Below are 25,038 nucleotides of genomic sequence, written 5' to 3'. Positions count from 1 at the left end.
GTTAGCTTAGAATCAAATATAATACCAAGAATTTTTAAAGTACTACATAACAATAGGTTAACATTATTGAAAGATAGGTTCATCGGTGGACACATTTTCTTATTGCATATATGAAAGTTTCTGCATTTATTAAACGATGTTTTGGCCCCAGACGTATTTGACCAGTTTGTTAATTCCGATAAAATTTGTATGAAATCATTCTGTACCACCGATAAATCTTTACATTTAGAGAAGAGAAGTAAATCATCGGCATATACTATGTGGTTAATTCTTTTATGCGTCGATATAATTTTGTTTATGTCGTCAAGTGCAATGATGAAGAGGATCACTGGTAGTGGTGACCCCTGTGGGATACCATTAAAAAGTTTGTATGTGTTTGAATATTTATTATTGACTTTGACTGAAAATAGACGGCAAGTAAGGAAGTTTTTGACAAAGTTATATATCTTTTTACCGATTTTCCAATACGCAAGATTTTGAAGAATGGCATGCGGACCGATTCTTTCGTAGGCTTTCTCGAAATTAATACTAAGAACAGATACGTGGTTTTTTGTGGAAAGGGCAGAAGTGACAAAATGTTCAAAAATAAGTAAGGCGTCCATTGTTCCCTGGCCTTCCTTGAACGCTACTTGAAGTGCGAACCATACAATGCGGTTAGCAACAATCTTCTCTAGTATTTTGCTTAAGCATGACAAAAGTGATATAGGTCTATAATCAGAAGCAGAAGTTCCGCATTGAGACGATTTTGGAATGGGAAGCACGAATGCATTCTTCCACGTGTGTGGGAGGATGCCTTGGCTTAGGATGGCGTTGTACAGGCTGACTAATCGAGTTTTGACTACAGATGGTAAGTTTTGCAGCATTGAATATGAAATACGGTCACGGCCTGGGGTTTTACCTGACATGGAATTAATAGTAACTTCAAACTCGAAAATGGTAATAGGGGACTCAATTTTTTGGGCTGAAGGCGATGGAGAGTTATTAACGTACTTTTCTATTAGAGTTAGATTTTTCTCGGCAACAAAATTAGGGTGGAAATTGGAGTCCTTTGAAAAGCTTGACCAAACTGAGCCAAAATGATTTGCCATGTCCGCAGACGAGTTGATAGGGCCATTAGGGGTGTCAAATACTTTGATGGATAAGGAGGAGGAAGTACCAGAAAGCATCTTTATATTAGACCAAATTTTTCTGGGGCTGCAATCTGGGGTTATTGTACTAGTTAACACCTCTAAGCTTTGTCTCTTTGCGTCTTTCAGTTTTTTTTTTTAAATAAGCGTTACTTTTTTTGTATTCCAATAGATTGGAAAGGGAGCGATGCCAAAGGGTTTGTTTTTTGTTACGTAAAGAAGCAAGAAATTGAGACCAGTAAGGCACCATGGTTTTGTGAAGTTTGTTTTGTGTTTGGGGAATAGATAGGTGAGCAGCTGTACGAATAGTTTTAGTTATATTGTTGGCCTCTTTGCTGATCGTAGATGATTGGTTGTACTTAAACGACGTTACAGTTGCCGTACGTTGGAAAAGTTCCCAGTTCGCCTTTTGTGTTATAAACTTTGGTTTAGGGGTCCCTGGATTGGACAAGGCGGCGACAACTTTAGTGAGAAGGTAGAAATGATCACTACCATGGAGAAAAGGGGAAGTGGAACAAGAGAGTTTTGGGGCCAAACTCGCCGAGCACATGCTTACGTCTACATGGGTAAATGCCTGGTGAGTTGAGAAATGAGTTGGCGCCAAGTCGTTTAACACTATGTAGTTATTTAGAAGGATGAAATCTTCTACTATTTTGCCCCTGGAGTTATCCGAAGTGGATCCCCAAAGGGGGCTCCACGCGTTCAAGTCACCGATCAAGAGTATATCTGTAGTAATACTAGAGGTTATGTCTAGAAGCATTTTTAGATTAAAAGGTTGTTGCGGAGGAATATAGTGAGAAACGACAGTAAATTTGAAACCTAAATTGACTTCGACGCAATGACTGACAACGCGGATATAATGTCTAATAATTTGTGGGGCGCTCCTTTTTTACCATGACGCATATGCCTTGCTTTGAGGTAGCGTTATGGGGCAGGTTATGAAAGTAGCTATGAAACGAATTCGAAATAGGAGCAGACCTATTGAAGCGGATGTGAGTTTCCTGCAGGCAAACTATAGATGGAGATAAGTCTTTAATTAATAGTTTTAATTCATTTAAATTGTTATAAAGTCCATGGATATTCCAATGAAGTATATCAAAGGTCATCAATGGAGTTACTAAACTTATCTGATCTTTCGCTTTCAGAGTCAGAGGTCATCCGTGTTGAAGAGAAGTAGCGGTTTTGATTTAAGAGCTCCTGGGTTAAACGAGTGATAGGCGAAGAGATTGTAGATTTAGAGATCGGTTGTGATTGCATAGTGTTGCTTGAAGTAGTTGTTATATTAATGGAAGTTGAAGGTTGAGATATGTTGGATGATTTACTTGGTGGTGGGGAGAAAGTAGGTGAGTTAGAAGTAGTATTGCTTGATGAAGCTGTTAGATTAATGGGAGTTGAAGATTGATCAACATTGAATGATTGACTTGATTGTAGGGAGAGAGAAGATGAGTTGAAGTTCGTTTGATCTTTGGTATTTACTGGCATAACGATATTTTTGCTTGAACTCGAAGTGGTATGTTCTTGCTGGAGCAGTAATACGTTCTTGCTAGTGTTTGTTTCTGTTACTGGTTGAATGAATTTGTTGCTGGATGTGACACCAGCGAAAGAAAAGTGAGCTGAGGTAGAGGGAAGTTGAGAAGAGTAAAACTCTCTCGCTTGCTTCAATGTGCATTTACGTTGGGTTTTTATTTTGAGGATTTCTCTTTGTTGCAAAAATGTTGGGCATTTGTTGAAGCTGGATGGATGTTCTTCATGGCAGTTTGCGCACCTTATGCGTGAACACTCTAAGTCTGGATGAGGGGGGAGGCTGCATACTTGACACAATGGAGCATTATTGCAATGTTTTTGACGTGATAACGTCTTATAATTCGATTTAACAGGCTGCACGCACGAAAAAATGTGTCGTTACCTTGCTCATTAGTGTTACCTTGCTCATTGCCGTTACCTTGCTCATTGCCGTTACCTTGCTCATATGTCGTTACCTTGCTCATTGCCGTTACCTTGAATGAACTGCAAGCGAAAGCGCGGAACGAACGACAAAGCAAACAAAGCAAACGAACGGCAACGTTCGACATCTTGCTCTCTCCTACTTAAGTGAGCGTATATGTGTATGTATATGCGCATATGTACATATATAAATTCACGTATTTGTATTTGCATATGCCTTCTTATTGATTATTATTAATTTGATTTACTTGAAGAATTTAAAATAAAACCAAGTTTGTTAATAATACCTGTTGTTTTAATGTTATTATTATTTTTTGACGTGATTATGTTATGTTATGATATGTTATGTTATGTTATGTTATGTTACGTTATGTTATGTTATGTTACGTTATGTTAAAGTACATTATGTTATGTTAATCTTAACTCATTCTCTATATCCATACAAAATATCTATCAAACAAATAAAAATAAAATTTTCTTTTGAAAAATGCAACCATTCAATTAGTATTTTCTTATGACGTTATCACGTTAAACTATCGTCAGTAAACCGATTTTACAGACAACCTCTTTTTAGTATGACCTAAATACTGGCAATACTTACAACGCATCGGATTCGGGAAATATTCCCTCACCTTAACTTTATACCAAGATATGTTGATGGTTTCGGGAATTCTGAAAGCATCAAAAGTAAGAAGGATGACTCCGCTTGGTGTTGCTTTGTTATCAACTACCCTAGTGAATTTGAAACAACTTACTACACCCTCCGTTGATAGTTCTTTTACGATTTCCTCATCAGGAAGAGACTGGAGGAAAGGAGCGAAGACCGCCCCTTTCACGAAATTGAGGTTATCGTGGTATTTGCATGTGATATCGCATATTCCTGGAAGTTGTTTGGCAGCTATAAATTTTTCTGCAGTATGCTTGTCTTTGAGTAGTGGTAAAAGGTTTCCATCTCTCAGTTCTGAAATTTTTTCTATGTTTTTGCTTAACACGTTTAACGATCTTTGCACTGCGAAGCATGAATAATGCGATAGGGGCTTCTGATAATTAGTAGAAGAAACAACAATGTATTTTGGGGTGGATATTGTTTTGTTAAGATCTGGAAGATCAGGAAAATCGTCGAGTTTAATTGGACATTTTTTCTTCCGTTTCGGGGAGGACGCTAAGGTAGCGAACCTATTATCCCCTAAATTATGCGCCCCGGGGGGCATTGTGTCACAGTTTAATAGAAATAAATTAAGCACGTGGTACACTTGAAAATAAGCAAATAGAAAAAACCAAACGTAAGAGTGTAGTTGTTGGGATATAACTGCACCGCGAATGAAGGAACTCAGGGAACACTATCGAAACACAACCGTATGCTACGAATGTTAGTCGATGACTGTGAACCATTAATATTTCAGCCTATTATATACAGGGTGGCTGATGAATTTTGCTACATTAAGAAACTCAAATAACTTTTTTTTAGTGTATGGAATTCATTTATTTTTTTTTCAAGTTGAAGGTTATTAAATTTTATTAAATGTATTATAGCTTAACTAGTTTTAAAAATAATTGAATTTAAATGCCTCCCATGCTCGTTGACACAAGTGCGGCATCTTATATTAGTAAAAAGTTGTTCATTGCTGCTTTGAGAGTTGCGACAGGAATAGCCGCAATTGTTGCCCGAATGGATTGTTTTAGTTCATCCAAATTTGTTGGCTTTGTTTTATAAACTTCTTGTTTACATAAACCCCACAAGAAAAAGTCAGGTGCAGTAAGGTCAGGCGACCTGGGGGGCCAACGAAATTCGGAGTTTCTTGAAATCAGTTTATTGGGAAATTTTCGTCGCAACTCTGTCATAACAGTCTGGGCTAAGTGAGACGTTGCCCCATCTTGTTGAAACCACACAGAGTTGAAAGGAATTCTCTTTCGGCGTAGTTCTGGATAGAAAAATTCTTTCAGCATTTTCAAATAACGGTCTCCAGTAACCGTAACGGTGTGACCATTTTCTTCAAAAAAATAAGGCCCGACAATACAGCGTGCAGAAACCGCACACCACACTGTCACGCGAAGAGGATGCAATTCCGTCTCGTGGAGTATCTGTGGGTTAGAAGTACTCCATATTCGACAATTTTGTTTGTTCACATTGCCGTTTAAATCGAAATGGGCCTCATCAGACATGAAAAGGCAGTTTAACATGTTTTGGTCTTCTTCCACCATTTGCAGGATCTTCTGGCAAAATTCCAAGCGAATCGGCAAGTCTGCTGCATTCAGTTTGTTAACCATTTGAATTTTGTAGGGAAATAAGTCTAAATCTTTGTGCATTATTGTTTGCAAAGACTGTCGGCTGACACCAAGTTGAGCAGATAAGCTTCTTGTTGAAACCCTTGGATTGCTTTGTATAGCTGCAGCTACAGCAGCGATCGTTTCCTCCGTCCGAACTGGTGGGTTTCGATGATAAGGCCTTCTTGCGACTGTTCCTTGCTCAGCAAAATTATTCACCAGTCTCATTATGGTCCATCTGCTCGGGGGATCGCCGCCAAACATCCGCCTGTACTCTTTCTGTACCAAAACTACGGACTCCAGCGCGTGATAGCGGCGGACTATCCAAATTCTTGTTTGCGTGTCCCAGTTATCCATTTTAATAAATTTTAAAGATCAATCTGCAAATTAAAACAAAAATGGAACAGATAACTTAAAAAGAAAAAAAGTTATTCAATTTTTTTTTCGGTAGCGGCTTTCATCAGCCACCCTGTAGAAAATCGCTTATAAGTCTACCAGAATGAATACGTTTCGTACATCTTGGCAAAGTTTTTAAAACAAAACTACCAATTGGTTGCCTGCAAATTGACTGTTGTTACGAGCTTGCCGTACACCAAAGGCTGCGAACCGATAGATTTTCGCCTGTGTCGACAGCGAACGCATTGCCAATGTTGTCAGTTGTTAGTCACATACCTTGACGCAATAGATGAAATGTTCTTTACATGGATATGTGCATATGTGTTCTCTTAGCCAGACCGCAGGCCCAGTTGTTATTGTAGCCGCACCTTGCATACAATTTGGCTGCTTTTTTGTCTTCCCCATCTAACTTCTTCAGCCGAATCTGCTTTGGGTAGAGTCACAACGACTTTAGTTACAGTTAAAGAATTTTAAGAGTGCTGCTCGAGCTTCTCTTCTAGTTGACTACGCATCGCACTTTTGTCATACGATGCTTATTTTCTGGTCATCAGAAAGTAGTTATTGAGGCAACCCAACAAAAACTGCCTGAACATCTTCCGTCTTATCGCGAACTTGCTATCCTGAGAACATAAGAAGATATGTTTCCTCTAAGGTCAAGGGCTTGTTCGAGGTGCGTAATAAAAGCAGCAGTACTGCAACATTTAAAAACGTTTTCAAACCTGTTGCAAAAGCTAATCTTAAACTTTTTGATGTTCGGCAGTTAATTTGCATAGATAGGTGATTGTGATTTTTTTTTTGTTTTTTTCCTTGTTCATTCCTCTCGGAAGCATAGGGCCTCGACAAGACTTCTCGTTTCCACGACAGTCGGTTCTACGTTACCGAAACGACCCGGATTTATATCCGGCCAAGTACTGTCACTCCAGCAGCATTCCCCGTATGTAAATATGGGGAATGTTTATGCTGCTACAACAACAACAAGACGTGTCTTGCGGTGGTTTCGCATGAGTGTTGGAGTTTTCTATAAATATTTGCTTTGTTAATTCCGATATTGGCGGTAATTTACTATTGAAAATGACAATGAAAATAATAAACCAATCAATAAAATAAAAATTGTACGATGTCGATCTAAAAGACTTTGCGCACAACAATGCTCGAATTCACGATAGAACGCTGTACTTTTGCCAAAGTTGCCAGTATTTTGCATCGTGCATTTCATTGCGGTTGTGATTAGAACTAGAACTAGCCTAATATGTCCTTAAGTCACCAGCATGCAACAATTGGTATGTAGGCAAGTCCACCCTGACACATAGCGGATAAGCTCTCAGTTGGAGCCGTCCCAACTACAGTTGGTTCTGAATTTATATCCGACCAAGGACTGCCACTTCAGCAGCATTCCCTTTACATGTACGGAGAATTTTTATGTTCAACAACAATGAAAACAAAGACACCTGATGGGAACCTAGTGACGGTACGGGCGTACCGTCTAGTCCCGACATTGATTTCGTCATTTTTTTCCTCCGTAAATATCATCATTGAAGGCCAATCCAAGTTCTGGCTGTTACAGTTGGGTTATAAGACTAACATTCCAAAGTCGTCTCAAATGATTGGAAAAAAGGTCCTCCTTTCTTCGAAAGGAAAATTACATTTAAATCACCTATTCGAATGCTACAAAAAGAAAAGTCATTCAGATTTTATTTACATTCAAAATAAATTTAAAAACTATATTTAGTTCTGCTTTTAATTTATCCAAATTACGAAATCATATACGTTTATTGCGAAACTTACATAACTTTGCTTTATTTTTGTAGAATTTAGAAAATAACAGATAAATTTCTTAGTTATCCATTTTTCATAAAAAGTGAGAGCCTATATATATACATACATTGTTTTTGATGTATTGTAGTTTAGTTGCAATGAATTTAATCAATATATGTATATGGGATGCGGTTCATATTCAGTAGCTTACTATACGACGAACAATAATTAATTCACTTTTATGCCACTATCTTGCGAAATTTTGTATACAGATTTCTTTGTATAATGTAAATATGTAAGGAAAATTAAATGATGTGCAACATGGGAACTATTAACGCCTGTTTGGAGCATATTTAGATAATAAACCAATTGATGAACTTATTGAAGAATACTTATTACTTGAATGCTTATAACCTAAGTAAAACAATTCTCCACAGCTGACCGCACATTGCGTTTGTGATCAGTAAAATTCATTGTTATCTTACAATATATAAATTTCATATTTACTTTCCTATTTTTATTTTTATTTTCTTACATATTATTTCTAATTACCACCAACAAAATCATCATCAAGCCTTTCACTTTTGATTTCCGTATTGTTGTGTCCATCCGGCAGTATGCATTCGTCTAAAGGCGTATTGTCGGCCTCTCTGTTCTGCGTTATCACAATCACTTTGGCAGCGGCGGAGGCGCGTGTCATACGCTTCGGCGCCGAACGCGTTGTGATCGAGTCGGAGGTGGACGATGTGTTAGCGAGCGAGCTATTCGGGGTGGTCGTCCTTGTTGATAGGTGTGGATTACGGGTCAGCACTGGCAAACGTCGTGTTGTTGGTGGAGTGGCTGCTACCGTTGTCGATGAGACGGAGCCGAGTTTTGATGGAATCTAGTAAACGTTTAAGTAATCAAAATAATACATACAGCAAATAATACAAACAATAAACATTAGAGGTATTCATTTAAACGCTTAAGTGTTTCGTAGGTATATCATGTAAACCACGCAAACTTACGAGCTCATAAAACAGTTGTCCAAATTTATGTGAGAGAGAAATTTATGTGTCTCAAATTGTGTAAGTTTAAGCGACAATAGGTCTGCCTAGCAATTTTTACAAATTATCTAATTGATGGATGAATGGTGTTCATGTATACTTGCAAAGTAGAGGAAAGTGAGAGAGCAAAATGACATTTCAATTTGAGGGGAAGCTGCAATTTTTTATTGGATACCTTTTTACTTGCAACAATTTGCAAGTGAGAAAAACAGCTGATCGCATATAATTTTTACTTTGAATTAAAATTTGCGAATTGCAATTGCTAATGGAGTGTTCTTCATCTGACAGCGATGATGAAATGGAACAAATTATTGTGGAGAAAATAGAAACATGCGATGTTAAGCTCGTTATTTTCCATTTTATTTGCTTAATTTTTTTTTTTTAATTTAACCCTTAACGGCCGAAAGGCGGGGACATAGTACTTATGCGATAAGAAAACGAAAGGCCCCAATATGGGAAACAAGACATGAAAAGAATTCAGTTTTCATTTGATTTATTTCTCATCGCTGCAGTTTTCTTTAACAAATATTGCAACTTTTTACATCCCTGGTTTGTTGATCATATAAAATTATAAATCAAGTAAATAAATTGAATTCATATCTAAAAAATCAGTTTAAATGTTTAGTTTAAGTTTTCATCCTTTTAAACGTTTTAGAATGTCACCTAATTTTGCGTCGTCTTATGGGCGAGTATTACAAAAAAAAAAGCTCTCGGTCTTTAAGGGTTAACACAAGGTAACTCAACGGAATTTTTATTTTACTTTTTGTGATTTTCCCGCCAACAATTTAATTAGCTGTTCGTAAAACTTGCAAATTGTTATGGGTTTTGCGTTCAGGTACTTTCTTTGATATTTTTATCTTTGAGAGCGAATTCTCGGAAATTAGCTTACTGGCAAGTTACTGCATAATTTTTACATGAACAGACCTAATTTTAGTGCTTAACCACACTAGGCTTAGGCTTATGAAAGCTTGTGTTAAAACAAAAATGTCAGGTGGAGTTCGCGAATTCACTGTTAGAACATATCAGTCTTACCGAATTTCTTGTCATCACTTGCTTAACATCAGCTGCCATTTCGTAGCTTGACGACTCAAGTTTTATTTTACGCACCATTTGCATGCGCGAATTCAGCGATCCGTTTTGCTTGATGCAATTTTGAAAATGAAATGTTAAGATAGCAACGAGCACACATGAGAAAGCGGGACAAAGTCAAAACAAAAATTTGAAAAATGTAAAGACACATTTACTAGAAAATGGAGATGTCCGGTAACTGAACGCAAAAGGCAACCTTTTATAATGGAATTACACAAATATTTCACGAGGTGCTTTCTTGTGAGAATGCGTGTAAGCGTTTAAATTTCAGCGTTTCGTAAGTTTGCACGTTTAGATGAATACCCCTATTATTAAATATGCCTTAAATCGATTAAAGATCTTATTTAAAGTTTTGACTCAAAGAAAGTTTTCACGAAGCCAACTATCCAAGGGTAGTTAATAGAAGAACAAAAATGTAATATTGACTGAAAGAAACCGCTTCTGAAATATCTAACCCGTTTGTGACTTTTTTTTTGATAAATTTGGTCGATAAATCTAGATTTATGGCTTGGCTTATATCTCTACACATCTCGCCCAAGCTCCACTACCATTTTATGTTTATTTATACCAGTTGCTCAATCGAAGATGCCTAATAACTCATTTGGGCAACACTGCAACAGTGTTGGCGGAAAATTTTTTGTTCCAATAATTATAGCAAAAATAATAAATGCGTAAATGAAATAGTTTTCATCAACCGTTTGAAATTTGAAATTTTTCATTCCATTGCCCAAATTTGCTCACATGTAACATCCTCTAGCACCTAAACAGATAAACGTGGCGACTGGAAGTTTTGTATAGACTTTTCTAGAATAAATGTAATACGATTACAAATGAAAAACAATTTTCAAGTAAAAGTAAATACAATTCAAGCCGAAGTTTTAAGCGCTGCTTAACTCAGTTAGTCTATTAACCGTTGCCGTCGATGCCATCTGTGACAATGGTGGCCCAGAGAGTTATGTATAGCTTGGTAAGTATGCATGGGGAAATGGTAAGTAATATATGGGAATTTTTTCTGCTGATACAGCAACAACAGCAAAATGTGCTGTTTTCAAGGTGACAGATTTACCAGGTTTGGCCATTAACTGTGGTGAAAAATTAAATTAAGCGAGCAACACGTCACAGGCTTCTCGGCATCCGAATGCGTAAACAAGCCGATATATCATAACTACTGCTATGTCAGCCCACCAGCTGATTCTGTCAAATCCGCTGAGAGTCGATTAACGGTCTGATATTAGACACACCCGTGAAAATCTTCTCATCATGGCTGTTTCTATGTAGTTGGAACGGGTAAAGAGACACATGTTGAGTGAGGCCTAATTCTGGAAAATTCAGACTTTAATACGATACAATGTACAGAAAGTAATTATGTCTCGAGGTAGCTGAAGTTCTTCGCATACAATAGGTGGTTATTTTGTTATTTTAGCCAGCTAATCCTCTTAAGCCCCTAACCCTACTTTAGGTTCATATAAGCCTGTAGTCAGGCTACAGCATTATCGAATTATTAACATCCAACGAATTGATCTTACAGGCGAAAAATGCTTAAACGGTTAAAGCTGCAATTTGTGGTGACGTACCTTAGCCATAACCGTAACCATTGCAATCAACAGTTCTGATCAAACATACGGGCATCACTGTAAACGATTAATTCTACTGCAATATCAGCTGCTTATGGTGACGGCATGACTAATCGACAAATTCTGTAATGTTGCGGCTATGGTTATGGTTACGGCACCACTAATTGCAGCTTAAATGGTTGCCCTCAAAAGTGAAGCGCTCACTTGAAAAGTGACTTTGAATTGCCCGCTATGGTACATTAGGGTGCCATTAAACAGAAAACGGGGTAAGAGGTAAGGGGCAAGATAACAGTCTCATGGGAGCGAAAATCCATAGCGATTGTGCGCTAGGAACAAAAAAAAAAACAAAGAGGCAAAACTGTTGAGCTTCAAACACATATCTGGAATAAAAGGGGACATTTTCTTTTTTTTTGGCTGAAGAAATATTAAAGTTCTTCATAAATTGCATTTTATGTGAATATTATTTTAAGTATTACATAATACTAATATTACTTGCTCACCTGCCGGATGGTCAGTGAGGTACTTCTTAGAGAAACAGTTTTACCGCCACTCAATGGTGTAGTACCACTGCTAGTGGTAGTTTCAATTGGTGTGGATGTTTGCATCGGTGGCTTAGTATAAAAAATTCGTGGTGAATCCTGTGCCGCCTTCAAGGATGGCAAACCTGCGCTTGTCGTAGCCATCATATTCGGCAGAGATGTATTTTTTACACCAGTTGTCGTTGACGACATTATGCTGGAACGTGTAGAAATGGTTGATTTGCTCAACGTTGTTGCGGAGGTCGTTAGCTGATAGCCCAACAAACTATTGTCCTTATCCAATACGGCAACTTGCCCTTTAGAACTTTGCTGGTTTTGCTTTTGCAACTGCTGTTGAATTGTGGTGGTGCGTACCACCGTATTGGTTGTGGGCGTTGTAATGACTTTCGATACTGATTGTATTGCTGTTGTAACCGGCTTGGGTATATTGACAACAGGCGAGCCAGATATAAGGCTGATTTGTGAGGCATATTCGTCCAGCAAACGTACAGCGCACTCTACATCTTTGGGCGTCAGTGTTGTCGAATTGATAATGTTATCAATAATGCTCTGCCGATCGGAAAATGACAGCATTGCTACGCGATAATAGTACTTTTTGAGACGTGCATCGAATTGACGTACGCTGGTGCGCAGCAACGAACGCTGATAATCAGAGACTGTGATCATTTGCGATGTTGATGCCATTGCTGCACCACTTTGTGAGCTGCTGTTAAGCGTATTTTGCGGTGTGGATGTCAACGCTGTGGTGGCTGTTACTGGAGGAGCCAACTTTGGTGTAATACTCGTTGTTGGCGGCAAGTGTTTCTGCAATGCTGTAATGGTCGGCGTTAGTGAAGTTTTCGATGCCGGTGTGTTTTGTGGAGCCGGTGTGATTTGTGGAGCTGGTGTGATTTGTGGCGCCGGTGACATTGATATTGACGCATTTGGCGTACCACTAACAGCAGATGCCGTTGCCGAAGCATCAGCTGTAATTTTCTCTACTTTCTGTCTTATGGAAGCCGGTATGACATTCTTGTTTGCCTCCAAATCGGCACGCGTTATCAGCTTCGTTGTCATGACAATGTAAGCGGGCAGTTCACGCACGCCAGCCTGTACTTGCGCATGTATACGTGTCGGATCAATTGCCGGCATCGGACCATCCAGATTGGGACAGCAGTAATCGAGTAATACGCAGCCATGATTGCGACTATATTTGGCTGGATGCAAGAACGAGTATAAACGCGTGCCGTTAGAGTCCAATGTTATAGGTGTGAGTCCATAGTAGCCGCTTGGATCACTTGATGGCGTTTGATTGAGCGCTGAATTAGTGGCGGCAGCTATCGCCAGTGTGCGTGAAGCTAACGAGTTTGTTGTGGCCGAATTATCCAAAGATGCAGCGGTCGCTGAGTGTGAAACTGGTTGTTGTGCCTGCTGTTGTTGATCATCAATGATCTCTTCTTTGGGTACCACCGGCATAAATGGTACTTGCGGGCCTTTAGTAATGCCGCTTGCATTAGCTTTTACGCCAGTTGCATGTGATCGTTGTGTGGTGCTTGAATCGGAGCTGCTTGTAGCGCTTGTGCGTTTCTCACGCACATTGGCGGCTGTTGATGTGGATAGCTGTTTTTGTTGTTGTTGCTGAGAACGTGAGCTGGACGTTGTACTCGTTGGCGTTACAGAAACGGACTTCATTGGAGTTAGCAAGGAAAGCTCTTCGGTGCTGCCATGTTGATAACCGGCAGCAGCATTTGGAGAAATGTCCGGTTCATTTTGAGCTGAATTAACATTTAAAGAAAGCAATAAAATAGAAATTGAAGATATTTTTAAAAAATAGTTGTATAAAACATATTCATAAAAAGGCGATGAACAATATTTCAATGATGTTGTTGTTGTTGTTGTAACATCATAAACATTCCCCATACTTACATACGGGGAATGCTGCTGGAGTGACAGTCCTTGGCCGGATATAAATCCGGGTCGTTTCGGTAACGTAGAACCGACTGTCGCGAAAACGATAATGATAATAATAATTGGCGCTTACACCCTTTGTTGGGTGCTTGGCCGGGGTGGTGTACGCCTTGTTGTTTTCCACAAATGGACTGACCTACAGTTTTATGCTCCAAACCGTCAAATGGTTTTTATGAGGAGCGAAGATTTTTCATGACAGAAATACAAGTACACACGGAAGCTTGCCATTGCCCACCGAGGGGTGCCCGTTATCAGACTTTTTCTTTTGGCGGCCGCCGTACCAATAATATATATCTATTAAAAACTGACGTATCAAGGTTTTTCATTTCGAAATATCAACTATAGCGCGCAATTGATTCCCTATATGCTTTATCTCCGCTTTTTTTTATAATGTTTGAAGGCGAGTGATATTTCTTGTGGTATGTTAATTTTGCTTTTTACTCACTTTGTGTTGAGCTCTCTTCCAAAGAGTTTGGAACTTTTGTTAACCTTGGCATTCTCGTTGAATCCTCAGCCACCGACGCCGCCACCGCCGTTGCTGTCAAAGTTGGCCGCGCAGTAAGGGTGGGCAATTGTGGTAGTGGTGTTGGTGTTTTCAAGGCTATGCGTTTTCGTGATATGGTAGGGAAACTATTGCGATGACCCTGCTCACCACTTTCAATAAGCAGCGATGTGTCGGCCGCGGAACGCGAAGGTGATAACATTTTTGAGTGGATACCATGTTCTACCGATGAGAATAAGAGCATATGGTGAATGTTTAGTTTTGATTGTTGCAAATACGAATAACAGATAAAAGTTGCATTAAATTTGTTACCTTCTAGTTTTCCCACATTTATATTCAGGTTCTTAAAATATGCGGTGACCGTAGATCGATTAATGCGTACACGCAATTTACGCAACTTTAATTTCGTGTCGATTTTGTGAAGTATTGCTTGCTGTAAAACGAAAACAAAAGATATAGAAGTCAGTAAAAGTTGAAGCTATCAACACCACACTTCAATATTTACCCTGCCAATCTGTTGGGTGTTGCCTAGGCTCATGCGGCTATCGCCCGGCGTTGGCGTTCTATTACTAGTACGCGATGGCGTTACACGTATTGATCGCTGCGGCAGTGAAGGACGCTTAAATTGTGTTGCTGTATTATTGCCCGCTGTTGGCGTTGTTTTTTCGTTGCGACTTTGCTTGGAAACGTTTGGAGTTTGCTTTGTTGTTTCTTGTGCGCCGCCCCTTTCTTTGCTTGAAGTAATTTCACTTCTTTTACTCATATTTATCAGCTGTAGTAACTCCTTTTTGCATCTCAAAACCACTTCAGGTGGCTTGACACGTTCTGGCTCTTCGCATATTACTATCGTTTCAGTGGTTTTTTTAGCATGTGCTACACTCTCACCAGATTCTAATTGCACATCGTCGCCGTCATCGCTGCTGCTTTTCTTCTGCTGCTCTAGCCACTCTTTGAATGTTATTACTGTGGAACCAGGCGATTTCGTTGGCGACGCTTGCAATTTTGGCTCGATATTTGCCTTACTTGTACTGCTTTTATTAGCACTGGCAGCTCTTTGATCAGGCTCATTCAGTTCTACCTTTTCTGTTTGTTTTTTTGATTCGATGCCTGCTTCTTCGTTCTTTAGTGTCTCAACTATAGACTCTGAGCTCTTCGATACCTTTTGTTCTTGCTGCTGTTGGGACTGAGTTTGTTGCTTCACCTGAGTTTTATTCGTTTCAGCGCCCTTGGCTGCATCAGTTGGCCCTCCAGCACGTACTGATTTGCGTGTAGTTGCTACATTTCTCTTATCCAACTCCTCCGTTCTAAGCTCTTCAGACACATTTATAGCATCATAACCATCGATTGCTTGTAGGCGCCTTAGCCGTTTCACCGGTATTTGTAGTGGATCAGCACCCTCTTGGGCTGACGGCGTGTTTCCATTATCAGACTGAATTTCGGTTCGCTGCGCAGCGGCCGTAGTAGTTGTTGAGGCTGGCTGTTTCGTTGGAGTTTTTTGTGTATTTGCCGGTGATCTTTGCTGGGTACCCTCTTCATTTGAACGTGCAATCTTCTTTGGAGGCTGCATATTCTCCAATTCAGATTTAGTGCGTTTTTTGTTTGCCTCAGCAGCTGAAGTTTGTATTTTTTCTGGATCCTGATTGCGTTTTGCCTCTGTTGCAGTCTCTTTAGAAATATTGCTGCCAGCGTTGGCAGGCTTATCTTTAGACGTTTTAGACGAAGGTGTAGTAAGAGATTTTTGAGCCCCCCTTATTTCTGTTCCAGAGTTTTGCTTCACAGGCTGCGTAGTTTTGCGTTCCAAGCTCAATGAACTCTCATGCACAGCCTTATACACCTGGCATTCTTTAGGAATATTGCTGCCAGCGTTGGCAGACTTATCTTTAGACGTTTTAGACGAAGGTGTAGTAAGAGATTTTTGAGTTCCCCTTAGTTCTGTGCCAGTGTTTTGCTTTGCAGGCTGTGTAGTTTTGCGTTCCAAAATCAATGAGCTCTCATGCACAGCCTTATACACCTGGCCTTCTTTCAAGCCAGCTAATCGGAAACGACGTTGCGGAATAGAAGAATCAAATTCACCTTCGCTTGTGTCGACGTCATCATTATGTAGGCGGCGTGCTGAGATAAGTTGACTAGTTATGTAGAAGCCACAGGAAATATAAATATTTATACTTACAAGATTTCCTTGAAGACTCCCACTTGTACCTTTTGCCAGGGGAATTATCTTTATTGCAAGAAAGAAAGAAAAAATGCGTACACAAACATTTCCAAACATTTTCACGCAGTAAATTTACCATTTGCATCAACTGATGTATTCGGTGCTAATTCACGTGCTCGCTTTCGCGTCGCAACCGTTGTTGGCGTCACTGTAAGACTTCTGTTACTATTCAGCTTTTGTGCAACTTTTGTCAGCCCTGCAGTTGGCGTTTGACTTGCGTGTCCTCTGAGTCCTTTCTTCATCAATTCTGCAAGTAAAAAATAGAATTTTATGTTAGTGAAATATGAAATTTACATTGCTCCAAGACTCTATAATTATTAGCTTAACCATTTATATTGCTCGGCGAATTATCGGCAGCTCGCTTGCGTAGCGAACGACGAATTGAGCCTTCATGCTCCTCCTCGCTAATCGACTGTGGTCGCGGCGTTGCTGGCGAGCTTGATGGTGATTGTATTTCCGCCTCCGCCCGAGCCCGCGCATGCCTAGTTTGGTGGATTCTTGGCACTTCGTTACTTGCTGCTTCCATTTCCTTTTCGCATTCCGTTTTTTCTTTTGTTGTTGATATTTGTTGGGTAATACGTGTTCTTTTAATTTTATTTGACGTATGACCAGCATTACTTTCAGTTTTATCAGCAGTTTGCGCTTCGTCCTTTAGTTCAATAATGTCTTTATGCAGTTCGCGTGCAGTAGTTTCATTTTCGGATACTTTAGTTACGCTAGTTTCAGTTTCAGTTTTGTCCCTACTTTCAGAACCGCTAACTTTCATTTCTGGCATTTCGGTTGCTTTTCCAGCAAAAGAATCACCTCCGACATTTTCAGCTTCCGACTTTTTATCAGATGACATGTCTGCTCTTTCAGCTTCTACGTTGCCTTCAACCGTTTTATCTATGCATTTGACTGCTTGGTCCACTGCTTCATTCGGATTTTTATCCGCATACGCTGTTTTATGATCAACCTTTTTCTCTGCGCTCGAGGACACGGTTTCAGTTTCTGATTTGTTTTCCAAGATTGTCTCTACGCTCTCGGATACCAGCTCAGCTTTCTTATTCAAACTTTCATGCGAGCTTTCGGCAGTTTCGTTACCTTTCGTATTGTCACTTTCAATTTCATCTGTGATTTCTTCAATACTTTCAGCTTTAGCATTTTTATCACGCATTTTATCGGCTTTCTCAGCTTTAGTTACCGCCTTTTCTTCCTTAGACATATCTGTGATCTTAACAATTTCCGCTTTGGTTTCCTTTTCTCGCATTATTTCCTCTAGTGTTTTGTCTGAGCCTTCGGCAATAGCTAGAACTGTCACGTTCTCCTCCTTAGTGCTATTTGTACTTTTAATAATAGTTTCAGGTTTCGTTTTCTTCTCGGTTTTATCTGGACTTTCGACAGAAATTTCAGCTTTTGCCTTCTTCTCATGCGTTTTATCCGAGTTTTTGACAGCGATTTTAGCGTTTTCCTTCTTCTCATGCGTTTTATCCGAGCTTTCGGCTGCGGCTTTAGGTGTCACTGTCTCCTCATTAGTCTTATCTGTGCATGTCACAACAATTTCGGCTTTCGATTTCTGTTCTCGCGTTTCATCTGAATTTTTGGTATTTGTCGTCTTACAAGTTTCTTCTGTGTTCTTCTCTCGCGTTCTATCCGAGCTTTCGCCAACAGTTTCAGCTTTCGATTTTTTCTCTTGCGTGTTATCTGAGCTTTCGACAATAGATTTAGGCGTCCCCTTCTCCTCTTTATCTGTGCTTTCAAGAGTTTCGACTTTGGCTTTCTTGTCCCGCATTTTGTCTGCACTTTCGACAGCAGCTTTATCTTCTGTTTTATCCGAGTTTTCGCCCGCAGTTTTGGGCTCCACTTTCTTGTTTTGCATTTTATATAAGCTCTCGACCGGAGGTTCGCCTATCTTATATTCGATTTTGTTTACAGTTTCGGAAATATTTTTGGAATCAGCCAGCTTATCTTTTCTATTATCAGCGGTTTCAACATCAGTCTTCCTAGTTTTCCTTCGACACGTGCTTTCTGCAGCAATTTTTGTATCTTTGGATTTATTTGTCCTTTCGGCTTCACCTTTATTGCGGTTAAATTGATCTGTGCTTTCGGCCAATGCTTTAGGCGCTGCGTTCTCAACCTGTGTTTTATGTTTATTTTCGTCCACTGTATCAGGTTTCGCACTTTTATCTTGCATTTTGGTTGTGCTTTCGATAATAGTTTTTATTTCTGTTATTTTGGAACCTGCCATGTCTTTGAGGGTTTGTTTTTTGGGTGTATCTTTATGTTCTACTTTACTGGAAGTCGCATTTACTATTTCGATGTCATTATCTTCCACATCATCGATTTGTTTTTTATCTTCTGTTATTTCACAGACCCCTTTTGTTTGTTGCGCCTTTTGCTTAACAGTGTAATCTGCGGACTTATCTTCACATATTTCTGCATTCTTTTTCTTTTCGATTTCGGCTCTGTTGCCACTTGCTTTGCTGCTCGATGTGCCAGCGACAGCTTCGTCACTGTTTTCCGTTTTTAGTTTCTCTTTTTTCCTATCGACCAGCTCGTGTTTTGTTGTAAGTTTTTGTGTCTGCAGTTTCTTTATATTATCATTTTCTGTGTGTTGAATATTTTCATCTACGGCGGAAGTATTACGCGATTCCTTATCAATCTTTCTGTCCACGATTTCTGATTGTTTTGATTTTGTTTGTTCCACAGATTTTTCATATTTCGTTCCTTTTTTTATTTTGTCTACGGATTTTTCATCTTTCAAATTGGCCTTTTCTCTGTCTACAGATTTTTCTTCTTTCGATTCTTTTTTTACTTTTTCTGGTGATTTTTCATCTTTCAAATTTCTTTTTGCTTCACCTGCAGATTTTTCTTCCTTCGATTCCCTGTTTGCTTTGGCGTCAGATTTTTCATATTTCAAATCACTTTTAGCTCTGTCCAGCGATTTTTCATTTCTTAATTCCCTCCTATCTTTATCTGCGGATTTTTCATCTCGCAAATCTCTCTTTGCCCTGTCCATAAATCTTTCATCTTTCAAATCCCGCTTTCCTCTGTCTGTAGATTTTTCATCCCTTTTTGCCCTGTCCCAATATTTTGCATTTCTTGAATCCCTCCTATCTTTATATGCAGATTTTTCATATCTCAAATCTCTATTTGCTCTGTCTGTAGATCTTTCATCTCTATAATCTCTCTTTGCCCTGTCGGTGGATCTTTCATCTCTATAATCTCGCCTTGTCCTATCTGCAAATTTTTCATCTTTGATATCTCTCCTTGACCTATCCGAAGATTTGTCTCTTTTCGAGTCTCTCTTCTTTTTGTCCATAGATTTATCATCTTTCATATCTGTCTTTGCTCTCTCGGCAGATATTTCATCTTTTGAATCTGTTTTCCCCCTATAAGAAAGTTTTCCATCTTTCCAATCCATCTTTTCTTTGTCCAAAGATTTGTCATCTTTTGAATCTCTCTTTCCACTGCTCCTAGATTTGTCATCTTTCGAATCTGTCTTTCCACCGCTCCTAGATTTTTCATCTTTCGAATCTCGCTTTCCTCTTGCATTGTTCCCAGATTTTCCGTCTTTCGATTCTTTTTCCCTGTCCACAGAACTTTCACCTTTCGAATCTGCTGTTGCTTTACTTGCAGATTTTTCATCTTTGGATTCTTCTTTTGAACGCTCCGCAGATTTCTCACCTTTCGAATCTCTACTTAGCCTTTCGACAGATTTTTCATCATTCGAGTCTCGACTCACTATGTCTACGGATTTTTCTTTGTTTTGTACAAGTTTTTCGTTTAAAACCTTTGATAAATCCGTCTTTTTCAAAGACACTACCAGCCCTCGAATTCTTTTATCAGGAATGGGCGTTGCTGAGTCATTTACTTTGCGCTCCTCCATTTGGCTATTTTCTGAACGGTTTTCATCTAAACTTATATCCTCTTTGATGTTATTTTCTTCAATCTCATCTTCTTTTGTTGTACTTATTGGTGTTTCAGACTCTGACTTTCCTAGCGGCTCGTTTAGCTCTCTACCTCCCGTTTGAGATTTTTCCACAACATTCGTTTTTTCTGCGGTCAACATTGGCATTTTTCTCGCCTGTGGTGTTTGAGATCGTTCGTTGCGTTCATGTTTCTTTTCAGGCCTTAAACTTGTTATATTTTTATCAGCTTTAATCTCAGGTCTAGACTTCCTTTGAGCTTCAGATATTGACTTGTCTAAAGTTGTTGTTGATTTGTTTACATCCTTGTGATCTTTTTTAGCTTCAATTTTTTGTTTATTTCTGTGCCTACTGTATTGCGAGCTATCAACTTCGTTGGTGCTTTCTTTAGATGACTGTTCAATTTTAGCTACCGGTATATCTGTCTTGGCACTTTTTGCTTTCGGTTGAACTTCCGATGCTCTCTTGGCTGCCTGTTCGATTTTCTTGACGTCTGACGTGACATTTGGCTTGTCTTTTTTTACGTCATTTTTAGATTCTTTATCCATCTGTTTCTTTTCGTTAATTTGTGCTTCCTTTTCTGTTGGTTTAGTTTGCATGGGAGTGTGACATGGGGTTTCCATTTCTGTTTGTTTATCCCTCTTTCGTGTATTAATCGTAGTTTCCAATTTAACGGCCTTTTCATTTTCAGTAGCGTTAAAATTTGTTGAGCTCGATGTTTGCTCGTCTTTCTTCTCTTTTTTTACTGGTTCAACCTGGTTTTCGTTTATCTGTGTGCTAATTTTTTCTTGTTCATCTTTTTTCGTTTCTTTTGTGGACTTTTCCGCTGATTTAATATCCTTTCCTCCTTTTAACTCGACGATCGATTTATTTTCTACATTCATATCAGACTTTCCTCTTTCTTTTACCAAATAGGTTGTTTTCAAATTTGTTTTAGCTGCTTCTTTTGCCTTATTTTCGACAACATTTCCGGTTTCTTTGTTATTATTTCCATTGCCATTATTGGGTTTTATTTCAACTTTTATTTTTTCTTTCTTTTCAGGGTTTTCATTTGATTTTTCCACTTGTAGGGGCTTTTCCTCTAATTTTGTGTTTTTGTCAACCAATGCCTTATTATTAAGTTCGCAGGTTTTTTTAGTTTCGGGACCGACATTTTTTCTTGCAACATTTTCCTTATAAGGCGTACTACTTTTACTAGCATTATTCTCCTCGGAATCGTTCCCTTCTTTTGTATCTTTAGGATGGCTGTTGTTATCTACATTTTTTAAATTCTTAGATTCTAGTAATATTAATTCATCTTGTTCAATTTCGAGACTTTCGCTTAATTCAGCATTTCCCTGAGATCCAATAAAGTGCCCGCTAGCTTCTTCTGTTAGTGTTTCGGAATCAAGTGATTGTGAAATATCAATACTTTCAGAAACTGATCTTTCGGCCACTGATTCATCTGTAATGTCAAGTATTTCAACTACTTCATTAGTGGCTTGAACTGGAGTGTTTATTGGTTTGTGAGAAATGGCAACACTATTCGCTACTTTTTCAACTTTTTCCTTTCCTTCAACTCCCAATTCATCTTTCTGTTCTACAACTTCCACTTCCATATCCAATGAAATCGACGTGGATGGCTCTGCGGAAGATAATGCATTGGTTAGTAATTCTAATTTGATTGTTTTAAGATGATCACCTTGGATTGCCTCTGGGCCTGTGTTTTTAATACCATCCATATCACTATTGCATTCCATTGCACTACCTGTTACTTCCGTTTTCCTATCTTCCGGATCATCCTGAGTATTAGTTTCCACTTCAACTTCAAGTTCAACATCATCGATTTGTTTTTTAACAGCAAGTCTTTCAACTTTGTTATCGACTACTTCTGATAGCACTGTGTCAATACGATCCAGCAGAGTATCGCTAACATTTGGGCCTTTATCCATATTCTTTGATTTCTCTTTAGAACTGCGTGGTGTGTCTTGCTTTGGGTGACCACTTGTCGATACTTCGTTATCGACATATTGTTGTATACGTAACTTATTTGCCGCTTTTGAGTTTCTTTCCAACACAGAGCTTTCCTTGCGCTTCGGTGTCGTTTTTGAATCCTCGTTATCACTTTTATAATCATCAGAAACTGTGGGCGAAGGCGTTGACCCACGAATTTTGTCTGTAGGTTTTTTGTGTTCTTTACTTGTCGCGTATCTTTATCAATCAAGCATAAATCATTGACTTACCTAGATTAACACGATCATAGTTGGAGTCGTTGGAGAGTTCAATAACTTGGCGGTCATCATCATCAACGTCACTTAACGAAACGAATGTATCGGCTGATATATCGGAGTAAACAAAGGAATCTGTATCGGAATCGGATTCATTTTCAATGTTTTCCAAACCTAAAGATTGTAAAAATAATGGAAATAGTTATAAAATTATAAATTTGCCGAACTTGTAGAGCGTAAAAACGATCGCTTTTATTCATTCAAAAAAAGTTTACTAATAAAATGAACGTTACTAATATAAGGTGTCTTACTCAAGGGATCTTCTGCAGGATCCTTAATCTGTGGTTTCTCCGGCTTTATTATAGTTGTCTGTGACCGTTCAATTATTCTCTTCGGTGGTGCAGTAATCGGGACATTATCATTGCGTCTACTCAGTGTCCCAGAGCTGCTTCCAGTTGTTGAAGTGGCAGCCGATATTTGTTTCCGGGACGTTGAGGCAGTAGACATTCCAGCTTTGGATGAGTTTAGGGATGCACTAGTTACTTTTGCATTTTGTATACTGCCCGCAGAATTGTTTAGCGGCGCGCGATTTGACGGAATATCATTCTAAAAAAAGTGTTAGTTAAATTTATTTATTTAATTTGAACGGGAAAGACTCGCCACACAACTTACGATATTTGCATTCGTTTGCTTGGTTGGTGCTTGTGGCAAATTTTGTTGCACCGTTGGCCTTACCGTGGCTATAGACTTAGTTTTCGAATTACGTTCGGCCGCTGTTGTTGTTGCTGCTGCTGATTGTGGTTTGTTAGACATTTTATTACTGTCACTAGAGACAGGCGTTGGGGTACTTCTACCCCGTGCGCTTACCGAAGTTGTTGCGGAAGCTAAACAAATTTTTAATAAATACTTAGTAATTTTAAAAAACCATGTACTTTTTAATGGCAGCAATACCTTTTTGCACACCTTTGCTGGGTTGTGTAAATCTGGTATTTCCTGGTTTCTGCATTGATTTAACCTGTTTTGTGGTGTCTACTAGTGGGTTAAGCGGTTCACCTAAAAATTAATTATACTTAGTGTAACTTAGTTTATTCGATTAAATTATAGAAATACCTAGATCTTTTACAAGCATATCGAGCGAATCCATTGAAATGCGTGAACCACGTTCACTGCGGTGGCTCAACTTGGCAGGCACTAAAAATTTCGTTTACATTAACTTTCCATTGGCACACGAAGAATGAATAAAACAAAGAAACGAGGGAAGATAAATAAACGCTCACCTTTTTTTTGCATCACAGACTCATCATCAGAATGATCGTCAAATAAACTCTCAAATATATCTTGATCTATAGAAGAAGAGTCCTCATCATCCGCCATGCTAACAAGGTTGCTGGTGGCGCGGCTCTTCGTTGCGACGGAGTGAGAACTCATTGCTGAGGGGGCAGATGGGAATTATTCGTATGTCATTAAGTGTATACACGCACATATGCATTCATATTTTTACAATATTTTATATTATTTAACTTACTTGGTAGAATTAAGTCTTCGTACTCCTCCAGGTATTCGATTTCGTCCATTTTTTATACACAGTATCAGTAACAGAATTTGTATTCTTTATATCCACCCTTACGCCATTATTGCATTTATCCTACACTAAAAGAAAACGTACAAACTTTCGCTGCCGCAGCGACTGTACGCAGTCCTTATTTTGGGACTATTTCACACTACTTTTATAGCTCAATCGGTAGTATAAAAGTTCACTTGTAGTTTAAAAGTTTTTATAAATGAATAATATGAAAATTTCACTTTTACAAAGATTTACTTATGACAAACAACTTTTTATAGATCTTCTATAAATTTCACGAAAGAAGGCAAAGCGACGCAGCGCGCGTATATTCACAAACTTGCTAGTTAGTTGTTCTTGCATGGATGTCATTAATGCCTACACATTTTGACAGCAGTTTTCTGTCGGCTTCAATAAACCATGCAGGTATTATATGAAATTCGAATATTACAGGTTCTGCAAATTCATATATTATGCCAATCAGGTTTTATTTTATTTTCGTATATATGATGCAAAAGAAAATATTGTTTTATTATCTATGTTCATCGTAAGAAAAAGAAAAAAATATTTGCATGTACGTACACATCTAGTAGAAAAAACATAAGTTTTGGTTATGGAAAAGTTTTTACGGAAGTATTATTTATCTCTTTCAAAATTATTTGTTTTTATTTATAAAATAAAATGGAAGATATATGTATGTATGTACCATATATAACCCAAAGCATATTAAATATATAGCAGCATTAGAGTGTAATTTTTTGTATTTATTTGGTACACGCGGGGATAAGCAAGGTTTACCATTTAACCCCCATTGCAGAAGCTGTGGGGACCTTTCAGAGAAGGAGAAAGTTGACTATTTTCTCTGCAAATGTCCGGGTTTAGTAGTTACACGATTAGGGTCACTAGGTGCTCTTTTCTTGGAAAGCCTGGGGCAGTGCGCCAACCTAAATCCCATTTATCTTCTCC

At 38.7% G+C, this 25,038-nt stretch overlaps 1 protein-coding gene across 2 annotated transcripts; it reads right to left on the bottom strand.

The window, feature by feature from the left end:
• Nucleotides 1–7,468: 7,468 nt before the first annotated feature.
• LOC129246360 (serine-rich adhesin for platelets) lies at nt 7,469–24,374 on the bottom strand. Of its 2 annotated transcripts, none has more exons than XM_054885113.1 (16): nt 24,037–24,374; nt 23,789–23,941; nt 23,622–23,702; nt 23,463–23,564; nt 23,184–23,395; nt 22,823–23,117; nt 22,527–22,685; nt 21,986–22,459; nt 16,724–21,928; nt 16,473–16,643; nt 16,355–16,402; nt 14,690–16,296; nt 14,497–14,617; nt 14,128–14,406; nt 11,697–13,489; nt 7,469–8,370 (listed from the first exon to the last, which is right to left on the bottom strand). In XM_054885113.1, the coding sequence occupies exons 1-16, from the start codon at nt 24,083–24,085 to the stop codon at nt 8,032–8,034; spliced, it is 11,088 nt and encodes a 3,695-aa protein (XP_054741088.1). In that variant the 5' UTR covers nt 24,086–24,374; the 3' UTR covers nt 7,469–8,031. The 2 variants fall into 2 exon arrangements, with proteins under 2 accessions (XP_054741088.1, XP_054741089.1); XM_054885114.1 differs by having other exon boundaries at nt 23,247–23,395.
• Nucleotides 24,375–25,038: the final 664 nt, after the last annotated feature.

This window comes from Anastrepha obliqua, chromosome 4, assembly GCF_027943255.1.
Source record: "Anastrepha obliqua isolate idAnaObli1 chromosome 4, idAnaObli1_1.0, whole genome shotgun sequence".
In the NCBI taxonomy this organism is placed as follows: domain Eukaryota; kingdom Metazoa; phylum Arthropoda; class Insecta; order Diptera; family Tephritidae; genus Anastrepha; species Anastrepha obliqua.
The sequence above is the reverse complement of the archived record's forward strand: the minus strand, read 5'-3'. Positions and strand labels throughout refer to the sequence as shown.